Source organism: Lissotriton helveticus, chromosome 11 (genome assembly GCF_964261635.1).
Source record: "Lissotriton helveticus chromosome 11, aLisHel1.1, whole genome shotgun sequence".
NCBI classification, from domain to species: Eukaryota; Metazoa; Chordata; class Amphibia; order Caudata; family Salamandridae; genus Lissotriton; species Lissotriton helveticus.
The window spans coordinates 33763763-33776765 of NC_136072.1; the positions used below are offsets into that span (position 1 = coordinate 33763763).

The 13003-nt window shown below is 47.3% G+C and overlaps 1 protein-coding gene across 1 annotated transcript in view; it reads left to right on the forward strand.

Moving 5' to 3' along the window:
* Positions 1-13003, forward strand: part of LOC144790640 (uncharacterized) — a 552900-nt gene that overhangs the window by 286037 nt on the left and 253860 nt on the right. The window contains exons 17-18 of the mRNA XM_078665372.1: positions 11155-11229; positions 12537-12611. Coding sequence (XP_078521498.1) covers positions 11155-11229; positions 12537-12611 — 150 coding nt within the window. The remainder of the gene's footprint in view (positions 1-11154; positions 11230-12536; positions 12612-13003) is intronic.

Below are 13003 nucleotides of genomic sequence, written 5' to 3' on the forward strand. Positions count from 1 at the left end.
GTCCTCTGTATTTCTAATACTTCTTTCCTAGCATCATGCCACCGCTCAGCTTGTGACTTCACTACATACATGGAAGTAGTGTCAGGCTGCATCGCAGTCTCACGTGCCACTCGATCTACAAAAGCATTTCCTTTTCCCACCTTATCAGTCACTTTCTTGTGCTCACTACATTTCACTATAGCTATTTTCTTTGGATATGTTAATGCAGTCAAAAGATTATGCACTAGTTCTCCGTGCATTATCTGCATCCCGTGTAATGTCAGAAAACCTCTTTCCTTCCAGAGCAGGCCAAAATCATGCGCCACTCCAAAAGCATAGCGGCTATCTGTAAAAATGTTCACACGCAAACCTGTACTAAGCTCACATGCTCGTGTCAAAGCTATTAATTCTGCTGCTTGAGCTGACTTCTGTGGTATGCGAGCTGTCTCCACTATCGTGTGAAGCGTAGTAATTGCATATGCGGCTGAAGTTGTACCATCCGGTAACTTCAGACCAGACCCATCAACCCACAGTTCTCCATCTACATCTGGAAGGGGCGTATCTTGCAAATCAATACGACCCTTTGTCTGTTCCTCAGTCACGAAAATACAATCATGTGTTTCTTGTGCCTCAGGCTGAGTCGCCGGAAATGGCAATAACGTGGCTGGGTTTAGTGTTGCACATCTCTTCAATGTAATATGAGGAGCTAACAGCGTCAACTCATATCCTGTTAGACGAGCACTAGTTAAATGCTGCGTCTTTGTTTGATTCAAAAGGGCATCAACAGCATGGGGTACCAGCGCCAACAGCTTATGTGATAAGACTATCCCTTCACTCTGGCGTATTGACACAGCTGTTGCTGCACCCGAGCAAAAACATCCAGGCAACGCTCGAGCAACAGGATCAAGCACTGCTGAAAAATATGCACAAGGACGTTGCTTATCGCCATGTGCCTGCACCAAAACTGACAATGCACATCCATCTCTCTCGTGTACATACAATGTAAAGGGTTTTGTGTAATATGGAGTACCTAACACTGGTGCTGAATGAAGGGCTTGCCGTGACTGTCGAAAAGCATTGTCACATTCATCTGTCCATGGAAGGGGTAATGGAGTGTCTTTTGTCAAAAGGGCTAGCAAAGGTTTAACAATGTATGAAAATCCTAATATCCATTGCCTACAAAAGGAAGTAAGACCTAGAAATGTTCGAACTTCTTTCTGTGTAGAAGGTACTGGTGTGTCTATAATTGCCTGAAAGCGATCTGATGTGAGTGCACGTCCCTCCTTAGACAAAAGGTGACCTAAGTAGGTTACCTTTGGTCTACAATACTGCAATTTATTTTTCGATACTTTGTGATGATGTGAAGCAAGGAAAGAAAGCAAGGACAAAGTGCATTTTTTACATTGCCCAGGGGTATCGGCTGCCAACAAGATATCATCGACTTATTGTATGAGCGCCACACCTTCTGGCAGAACAAAAGAATCAAGTTGTCTCTTTAATGATTGGCTGTAAATACTAGGACTCTCAGTATAGCCTTGAGGAACTCTACAAAATATATACAATAAGAAAGCGTTCTTCAAGTTCATAACAGAGAACGTGGTTGCAGTAGGTGGAACTAAAGAAGAAGTGTCATGGTGTCAGAAACCACTGGGTATTGTGGCACCACTATCTTATTCATTTCTCGTAAGTCAATTATGAATCAATAGATCCTAGTGTCAGTGTCTTTCTTCAGAATTGGGAGAATCGGACTGTTACAGACATTAAATGGAACTTCTTCAACAACCCCAATTTCTATAAGATCTTGTACAATTCGTGTGAGTGCTTCTTCACCCTCCTGTGAAATTCTATATTGAGGCAAACGTGGTAACACAGCTCCCTCCTTTACACTAATTTGCACCGGTGGAATAACTGTCTGTCCCACATCAGTATCTGAAGTAGCCCACAAAGTGTCGGGTAGGGAAGCTAATGCAGTATCTTCTTTAACAAGACAAACTTTTTCCATTACAGGGTAGTTGTCATTCAAAATCACACGTACTCCTTCAGGGGAACATCTTATTGTGGTTCTGAAATACTTGAGCATATCAAGGCCCACAATATTATCTGGTGTATTTGGGGAGAGCAAAAACGGGCATGGTGCAGCAAATTTATCAACATGAAATGCAAGTGGTTGTGACAATGGGCCAAGGGACTGTGTTCCATCGAACCCTATCGATGTGATCGTTAAGCCAGACAGGGGAGCCCTTGGAACCAATTGTTTAGACAGAGCGCTACGAGTAGCTCCTGTATCAACCAGAAACTGATCAGTAGAACCCAAAACATGTGCTGTAACATAAGGACCCCTCTGATCTACTGGAACTTCAACGGATTCCTTACCCCATCCTATGCAATCCTATGCATAAGCAGAATCATGTAAATCAGGCTGCGCATAATCAGACATCTGGTATTGGTTACGCCCGTCGAAAGTATTGAACCCATTTTGTACCCGCACATTAGAATCAAACCTAGCGCGATCGTTCATGTTGCCCCTGGGACCTGAATATCCAGAGCGATTTCTCATTGGTCCCTGACCACGGGCATAGCGCTGTGAGCGCAACAATGGACACTCATCTGCCCAATGGCCAAATTTCCTACAATACGCGCATTGATCAACAGCCAGATTCGAACGAGTGTAGGAAGAACCATAAAATCCTCGTCCGCCTCCATCATTACCTCTAGGAGGTGGACTATAAACCTGAAACAACATAACCTTGTTTTTAGTTCCTTAGACTTTTTATCCTCACTACCCTTCGCTTCTAATTCCTGACTCTCGTAATATTGAGCCATCGTCAGGAGAGATGTAGGAGACGAGGTAGTCCAAGAGCTTTCACTATCTTTTAAACAGCTAGCCACTCCTGGTAATAGATTTGTATTGTATTTATCTACAAACAAATGTCGGCCCGTATCGTCCGTTAGCGACTGGCCACTAAAATCATTAAATGCTTCCTCGAAACGCGTAAAGAAATTTGAAACCGATTCATCTGTCTTTTGCTTACACAATGCTAAAATAGTCCAGTCAGTCTTTTTAGGGGGAATAATAGTTTTTAACTTAGTTAGTATTGCAACAGGGAGGTCTAAAATCAACTGACATGGCTTTTTTGCTGGTTCCCTATCCTCGTCTTCCGCCTCTATCTCCTTCCATAATGCCCCATACGCTGCGCGATCATCAACTTTACGCACGGATCTCCACATATCGGGCGGCAATATTAGCCCGAAGAATAAATCAATATCAGCTAACGTCATGGTACAACAATTTATGGCCCCCCTCAACTTCTTCATAGAAAGCGGCTGAATTTTTTCGCGGGTCAGGCAATGCAACTTTAAGTGCCATGACATCTGCCCTATTCCAGGGAGTATACACCCAATTATGAATAAAATAACCTTTAGCATCTACAGAGGACTTATCATCACTTGTACCCGCTCCCTTAGGAGGAACATATAAAGGCGCAGCCTCTCGCATAGGCTTTGCGGTCTTATCTGTTCCAAAGATAGATGATTGTTTCCCGCCGAGCGAACCCGTCCGTGCATCTGCATCTGTTTTCCATTTCTCCTCTCGCATACGAAGTGCCTCAGTTCGTAGTTTGAACAACCGTCTTATCGTATCAGCCACCTGGGGGAGAGTAAAAAGCCCATTACGTATTTGCTTACAATCGACTGCTACATCATCAGGTTCTAAAACACCAGAGACTTTCCGAAACATGTCAACAACTTCTTCAGCAAAATGCTCAGTAAAATATAATCGCTCTCTGTCTTGGCAACCCTGTAAACTATCTAAGATGTTAGAAACAGTAACAGAATCACAAAGTGCTTGACGAGCAGTCTTTCTAAGTTTGGCCGCACGTTCGACTGACAACATAGAGCGAGTATCTGGTTTTGTTCGATCTGACCCAGAATCCTCATCTTCGTCAGATGGTGCGGACGGAACAGCATACGGAGGCGGAGGACGATCTAGCAATGAAAAATCATCTTGTGGTTTATTAAGGACTGAATAAAGAGGTTGCCGAAGAACATATTGGCCAGATAACTGCAATCTGCGCACCTTCTCCTGTCTCTCTTCCAATTCTTTCACTTCTTTCTTCCTCAATTCTTGTGCTTTTTCATACATACTCTTCCGTTGCTCTTTCTCAATCAGCGCTTGCTCACGTTTCTCACGCTCACGTACTTCTTTCACCCACATTCGAACACATTCAAACATATCTTGTCTGGATCCTGACGAGTGTATTTCATCCACAATGTGCTGTACATTATAGAAGAAAGACCATATTTAATATACATCTCCCTATTAGGCGTCCCTTCTGGGGGAGCTGGTTGTGATTCCTCAAGTCTTAACTGGTTATTTCCACAAAAGCAGCACATCCTACGAAGTGCGCTAAGAGCAGGCATGCCAAAAATAGTGCAAAATATGCAGTATTATAATCAAAGTAGCACTTAAGGTATCTTTAATACGATGTGCCATTCAAATCAAAGTCGCAATTTTAGAGAAAAATCTCCTCATTACCTGCCAATATGTGTTGCAACGCATATATTCCACTTACACATACACATCATGACTAGTCATACTAAACCAAAATTGCCACAGCAAGCGTATCCTAATACTGCCTTGCCAATCCCAGGCTTCTAAAACCCACAGCAAGTACCGTACAACGGTTCTTACCAATCACAGGGCATCCACATTTCAACTGCCAAGTTCTAAATTCGACCAAACGGCCACTGCACGGCAAGCCAACAGAAGAGATCTCAGTCAAGGACCGGCACCACCTGCATGGTCAGATCGGAAAGAGAGGAACAACGCCTTGGATGCCAAGACTCGGGTCTCTTCTGGCAGTGATCACGTCCGCGGCGAGATTCCAATCCTTCGTCACGACCACTCCTTCGGGCATCCGAGTCACCGATGAGCCCCACGTGTCGGGCACCAATTGAAGTAAGCAAGCCTCAGCAAGGCCTACAAGTGAAAGGGGTTCGCCCTTCTCTGCACAGAGTCCTCGGACCATAGGAAGAAGTTGGCACAGAAACTGGACAATACAAAAGCATAGTTTATTAAACCTTTAAAGGTGGTGCTACAGTCCACACAACACCCTTCAGTATTGCATAGAGTAGCACACCGAACTAAAACACATGGCCCCATTTATACACAAAGAGGGGGCTCAAAAGAAGGCGGTACAAACATGGAGCATGATTTATGACCATATAAGGACCTTTCAGAACACAATCGATACATGGGTGGAGTTAACAGTTCTTGAGACCCCCAAGAGCACATTCCTATCTGATACTAATCACTAACGGATGTGGACTCTGCTGGGCATGCGCTAACACACAAAGGATGCTAATTATAGCCTGTTGCTGGGCAGATTCCAAGTGCAGTTAACAAGGAGGTAGGACAAAACTCATGGCGAGAACATGGCAATGTATGGCATACAAAATGGCCGCCACAAATACAAAGTGGGGTCGGTTCAATTGCTACGACAATGGCCAAATACAGCATGTCTTCTGCTAATGCTTAACCTAATCGCCGTTGATTTACAACAGCAGGGGTCAGTGGACCCTCCTCATCCTGCTCCGGGTCGTGGCTGGGGACCCCTCGTCCCTCTTCGGAACCCTCTCATACCTCCTCACGGGAGGCTGCCTCATCAAAGGGTGAGTCGGAGGTTGAATCGTCCCTGGCGCTGCCACATGGGTTGCCGGACGATCTCTGCCATATTCTGGGCCGTGGCTGGCGGAAGGCTCATGTCACTCCCCAGGCCCTTTTCGTTCCTCCACGCAGGCGGCTGCCTCAGTGGGGGTCGAGTCAATGTCACTCCAGCGCAGCCCCGAGGCCAGTTCGGCTCCGGCTCCGCTCCGGTCCCCGATGCAGTGTGACTGGGAGGAACCCTGTCCGGCGACGCCAGGTGGTGCCGACTTTCTACCTCAGGTGGCGGACTCTATGGCTCCGCGCAGGAGTCGTGCTGCAGATTCATCTTCGGACGCTCCATCTTCTCCGGAGGCAGGCTGTATATTGGTCATCCTCCCGGCATCGTTGAAGGGTGGCTCCCCGCCTTTCCTGAGGCAGAGGTGTATGTCAGAAGAGCGGCAGGTTTCGGGGACGGCCACCTTAGTTTGCAGCCGCCGCCCACGGAGGAGCTGCTTTCTCCACCGCGGGCCCTACGGAGGCGGGTGCGTCCTTTGCTCATGCGGTGTCCATGGCCATGGGCATTTTGCGCATGGGTGATCTGGTTACTCACTTTCCGGTGGACCATCTCTTGGAGGTTCTCCACCAGGTCTCTGGTGGGAGGGAGATCTTACTTCCCTTTGGGGGTTTGCTCCTTTCTTCCCTGATGGGGGCTTGGATGCTTCCCGCCTCAGGGGATCCGGTGCCTCACCCCCTTCTGCACCGGCATCTTCTGGCGCCGCGTGACCCTGCGTGCCTTTCCATCCACCCCTCTGCTGCCGGTCCACTTTTGAGGACCGCCTTTCCCTCCTTCCGCCACTATTGACTCCGCCGTCCCGGGAGGCCCGCTGGCTGGATTCTTGGGGGTGCAACATGTACGCCTCGACCAGCGCTGTCCTGCGGGCCCTTAACACCTTGTGTGTTTTGGCTAGGGCCTCCTCTTGTATGTAGGACTCGGCTGAGTCTCTGGGATCAGCAGCCTCCCATGAGACGGTCCAGGTGGACTTACGACATCATGCTGTGGAAGGCGTGGAGCTAGCAGGGCTTATTCTCCGCTCTGCTCCAGACCTCTCAGAGGTGCTGGCCCGGGCCATGGCTTCCTCAGTCACCCTTCGTCACCCTTCATCGCCATGCTTCGCTTTGGGACGGCGTGATCCCTGAAAGTATTCAGGAGCGGCCTCCTTGATCTTCCGTTTGGCGGCAGCCTGTTATTCCATGCAAAGGCTGACTCTGCCATCCAAAAGTTCCTGGCAGGGCTTTGTCCTCCTCCTCCACCTTATCCTCCTCCTCCTCCTCCTTCCCCTCCTCAGTGACTGCTGAGTTGGGCTGGGTCTGGGCCTTCTTAGGCCGCTTGTTCTGGCTGTGGAGTGTGCTTTCGGGCCATTGAGTACTCCTTGGGATTTTGGCAATGTTGGCTGCTGGACGGCCCTTTGTTGCCTATGTGTGTGTTTGCTGGAGTTGTTGTGCAGACTCGGCCCTGAGATTAGGCCTTTTGCTTTACTTGGGCTGCTTGTCAAGCCTTCTGCGGGGTGTTTTTTCACGTGGCCCTTTTGTTTTTTCCTCCGCTGCAGAAGTTCTTCCAACGAGGGTTCCCATATCTCGGGACATAACGTACCTTATATGGGGTAGTGGTAGCTGTTATACAGCTTGCACTCTGCTAGGGAGTTCTGGTCGCCTTCAGGTGCCGGTTCTCCAAGGCGTATCTGTATGTTGCTTTTGCTTCTTGAGGTCATGTGCGCGGCCCCTCATAGTGTTGGTTCATAAAAGGGGTGGTGATGGACAGAGCATCTGAATTAAGCAGAACACTCCTACCCAGTCAAAAGATCAGGGCTTGATCCATCACCGTTTTTTAGCTCACTGCACCATCCCAGTTCAGAACCTGGCTACATGCAAATTAGTCTGTCCCTGGCCCAGTGCATCATGGGAACAGGGCAGACCAAACTACCAAGCCAATTCTTTACTGGAAAGGAAACAAGCTTCCGGGGACCGGTTTCTGGCATTACAGCAGTCTTCGGCCCGGCTTGCTTGAATCCTGATGGTGCAGTGAGCAAGGGACTCATGTCTGAGCATACCCTTCCACTCCTATAGTGGCCAAAACGATTCATAAAGGGGGTGGTGATGGACAGAGCATCTGAATTAAGCAGAACACTCCTACCCAGTCAAAAGATCAGGGCTTGATCCATCACCATTTTTTAGCTCACTGCACCATCCCAGTTCAGAACCTGGCTACATGCAAATTAGTCTGTCCCTGGCCCAGTGCATCATGGGAACAGGGCAGACCAAACTACCAAGCCAATTCTTTACTGGAAAGGAAACAAGCTTCAAGTGTTGGGGCCGGACATTTTCTCACCTTCCTGCCCCTGTCCTGAGGGCTGGGGTGATTCTGAGTGTTCCTTTGTCAGGCATAGACTGCCCTGTCTTTCTGGGGCCCCAGGCTGTCCTTCTTGCTTTTGGCAACTTATGACTGTTGGCGCTGTTCTGGCTGGCCTCTTGCATCTGGAGGGAGCTCGTTTTCCTTCCCTCTTTTCCTTGGGCTCTCTGGGCTTCTTCTTCTGCTTCTTCCTCCTCTTCCTGTCTTGGCATTGGATGGAAGCTCTGTTGCCTTGTGAGGGAGTGTGGTGCTTCAGCCCCTCTACCCATACCCTTGGTTCTTCTTCTGTGAGGGTACGGGTCTCCTCTGTCTCTTTTTCCTCATATACCCTCTGGGGTCGGTGGTATTCTCCTTGTGAACGTTCCTCTTGCCTGGCGGCGATGAAGTTTCTCTTCTAGCCAGCAGATCTGGTCCCCTGTGGGACCTTCTGTTCCATCCAGGCTGGTGAGGTCCTTTCGCAAACCCTCCTTCCCCATGGGTATTGCTAGGGTATCTTATCTATGTGAAGGAATCTGCGGCTAGTAGTCTCTATCAGATGTACGAGTTACTTACCTTCAGTAACAATGTTTCTGGTGGAGACTATTCTAGCCACAGATTCCTTCACGGCCCGCCCTTCCTCTCCATTCTGCGAGAACCCTTGGGTTGATCTTTGGTACTCTCCTCCCGGTGGGGGGCTGTGTCTCCTGTGAGCACCTTCTTTGGCTCCTGACGGGTGGCTCCATCTGGTTGCGGTTCATTCCTCCTCTTGGTTCCTTGGAGGTTGGTGTTACAGTGCTTCTGTGCCCTGCTGCTCTGGTTACTCCAGGTTTGGGGGGGTTTTGCCATCAATCTCTGTCCTTCCCTCTCTTCCCTTCCTGTTGCTGCTGAGGGTCCTGGCCCCTTTGCTTTTCTCCGAATAGGGGTCATCTGGCTAGGCCTTGCCCTTTTACCCTGGGGGATGGTTTGTGTTTCTGTCTGTCTTGGGACTGGCCTTCCTTCCTTCTTTCTGGATGGGCTTGGTGGGCCGGTCACGCGTATCATGGCTTTCTGCATGTTCCTTGTTTCAGGGGAAAGGCTGTCTATGTGCTGGCAGGGTGGCTGCTCAGGGCTCTGCTCTGTTCTTTCTCTGCCCCTGACTTTGGACACTGCAGTTTTGCACTGTTCTTTCTGGTGTCATTGGTCTCTCCTTTTTTCTACTCTATCGCACACTGTTCCCATGCTCCCACAGTTTTTTGTCTGGTGCGTAAAAGTTCTCAGAAGAAAACTGATGTAGGCGCGCAGAGGTGGGTCTTAAGTGACCTCGCAGACATCATGTACGCGGACGCCGCCTGGGCAGAGTCACGTGGTGTGGCCCCGCACCCGGCGTACAGGGATGCTGTGGCAAAAGTTTTCCGGATCCAGTCTCACGAACGGGGATAATTCTACGTGAAGGAATCTGCAGCTAGAATCGTCTCTACCAGATACATCGTTACCCAGGTAAGTAATTCGTATGTTGCATACTTACTGGACATTGCTCTTTGTCAACCACATTGACTTGAAATCTAGCCCTGTTAGTGGCCTTTCCCGGTTAGATTATTGATTGTCCTCCACATAGTAGTTAGATGAGGAAATATTATGACTGCAAAACACCTAGCAGATTTGTCTGAGGGTTTGCATCGCCCTTGCACAATGCAAGGGGACGCAGGGCGATGCAATACCTAGAATGAGACTAACCAAACCATGCAAGGCCACCTTGTGTGGCCCTGTCTGGTTTTGTGAATCTGGAGTAATGCAAGGCAGCACAAGTTGCAGCCTTATGTTACTTTGCACCAGGGAGGCAATCCAAGGGTGAAGAGTGGGTGTTCCCAAGCATCCACCCACGGATTGTGGTGCATTCCCAGATTTACCATGAGTCGAAAACCTGGAAATGCAACATAATGCTATGGCTTCCCAGGGGATATATAATGAGGAGAAACATGTTTATTTTTACTCCTTGTATCCTCTTACATGTGCTGCATTCTGCAGCAGACAGAGCGATGGAAACACCACAGAGGGTTGTTTGTGCACAGGAAGGTGTCCCTTCCTGCACAAAAACAATGCTGCCTGCAAGGCAGGCACCCTTGCACTATAATGCTAGGGGGGGCTGCATTGGCACTAGACAGCAAATGGTCCACCAGCTCAAGGAGAGGGCAGGAATCTTCCTTATTATGTTAAATAAGGGGCATGCTCTCTCTCTGTCACACCTCGCAGCCCAGCAAGATGTCTTGCTGTGCTACGTTGTGTAACATTTTAAGACATCTGCTCCCACTTATCCTCAGTTCTGCAATCAAGGCATTGAGCTTATCCAAGACAAGGTTGATCACTGTGGGGACATATCATCTGCACTTAATGCACCCCTAATCTGAGGGATCAGTTTTGTGTATAGAAAGCCTCAGTGAGTTCTGATCCCTACCTTTATTGAGTACCAAGTGCCACCAAGAAATGCAAACCAGAAGAAGCTGAAAGTGGCCATCTAGTCATGGAGGAGACCTCTTTTATACTCTGCACCTGGAAGTGCAATGAACTACGATATTAATGGTTGATGGCCTGGATTCTCTGTATGTCCCCCAGACCTCAACACCATGACTCTTAAGTAATCACCTCTCTCCTCTGTCCTGGTTCTCACTCTTTCTCCCCTACCTGCCATTGCCAGGGAGGAGACTGAACACTGGACTTTTGGGGAAAAAGCAGAGGTTGATGTTGCTGTTATAAAGTGGGAAAATAAATATTATTTCTTTGTTTCGTTTTATTTATTGCCAAATTGGAACACCACAAGAACCTCAGAGGGTTCTTGGAACAAGGTATACATATCTAGGCAAGACATGAAATCTTTAAAACTGCACATTTGTGGTTCTACTGATTAGTTGTTTATTGTTTTAATAAATTGTACTCTACTTATTCTACATTGGTGTGGGATTGTTCTTGTTTAGCCTGACTGCGTTTGTGCCAAGCTACCAAAGAGTTAAGCACAGGTTAATTTGGGGTTTGATTGTTGTCCACCCTGATAGAGATTGTGGTTCCTGATTGAGTAGGGTTTCACCCACCTGAACCAGAAACTAAATTTCCAGCAATGATTTTGTCAAACAATTCTTAATTAGATATTAATTCTTTCATTTGTTTTATTTAGCAGCAACCTGGAACATCACATCAATCTCAGGTTGTTTCTGGTTCAGCACAAACACATGAAGACAAGACGATTCAGGTAAATAATTAGATCACCATTCATGGGGTAACACAGAAAACAACAGATCTCAGCTCTTTCTTTTGCATGCTCATTGGTGGGTTTCGGTGGCCAATACCTGCTTCAGATGACAAGTTTTCATATGTTACATGATAATGAAGTACAAATGTTAACTTCTGTCTTTTGAAACTTGGAATGTTAGAGAACTGACAAGTGTCTGATTTGTAGAGGAAGTACTAAGTACTAAGGGCCATATTTATGTTGTGTGGGTTTGGCACCACCCTTAAACTGGCACAAAGGCAAAGATGTGTTGCCCTAAATGTCTTCATAAATCCAGAATAATGCATCACAGCACAAATGGCTGTGCTGTCTTACTCTTCCCCAGGGAGGCGTTCCAAGGGTGGAGAGTGGGTGTTCCTGCTCATCCACCCATGGATTTTGGTGCATTCCCAGATTTACCATGAGTGGAAGACTTGGAAATGCATCATAATGCTATGCCTTCCCAGGGGATGTTTAATGAGGAGAAACATGTTTATTTTTACTTGTTTTACCCTCTTACACATGTGCTGCATTCTGCAGCAGACAGAGAGAGGGAAAAGCCTCAGAGGCGTGTTTGCGCACAGGAGAGTGTCCCTTCCTGCACAAAAACAATGTTGCCTGCAAATCAGGCACGCTTGCACTATAATGCAAGGGGGCCTGCATTGGCGCGAGACAGCACATAGTCCACCAGCGCAAGGAGAGGGCAGGAATCTGCTATATTATAATAAATAAGGGGCATGCTCTCTCTCTGTCACACCACGCAGCACAGCAAGATGTCTTGCTGTGCTACGTTGCGTAACATTTTATTAAATGTGCCCCCACTTATCCTCAGTTCTGCAATCAATGCATTGAGTTTATCCAAGACATGGTTGATCAATGTGAGGACATAACATCATCTGTACTTAAGGCACCCCTAATCTGAGGGATCAGTTTTGTGTATAGAAAGCCTCAGTGAGTTCCGATCCCTACCTTTATTGAGTACCAAGTGCCACCAAGATATGAAAACCAGAAGAAGCTGAAAGTGGCCATCTAGTCATGGAGGAGACCTCTGTTATACTCTGCATCTGGAAGTGCAATGAACTACTATAATAAGTCTGACTGCGTTTCTGCAAAGCTACCAAAGGGTTAAGCACAGGTTAATTTGGGTTTGTTTGTTGTCCACCATGAAAGAGATTGTGGTTCCTGATTGAGTAGGGTTTCACCCACCTGAACCAGAAACTCAATTTCCAGCAATGAATTTGTCAAAAAGTGCTTAATTAGATATTATTTCTTTCATTTGTTTTATTTAGCTGAAACCTGGAAAATCACAGCAATCTCAGGTTGTTTCTGGATCAGAAGATACACACGAAGACAAGACGATTCAGGTACATAATTAGAGCACTGTTCATGGGGTAACACAGAAAACAACATATCTCAGCTCTTTCTTTTGCATGCTCATTGGTGGGTTTTGGTGGCCAATACCTGCTTCAGATCACACGTTTTCATATGTTACATGATAATGAAGCACAAATGGTAACTTCTGTCTGTCAAGTCTGCCTTAATACTTGCGCAGGAACAGAGATGTCTTTTCCCAATCCCCCGCCCGTAAGATCTCCTGCTGTAGTTATATAGCAATCTGTAGAATCTTCTCAGGAGGGGAAGTGGGAGTGGATAAAATAATAAAGAAGGCTAAGGGACTGTCTGCGGTTATCAGCTTCCAATTTCCCGTCTTGCCTCCACACTATACTGTGCTCCTGGGTGTAGACCTGGAAATCAA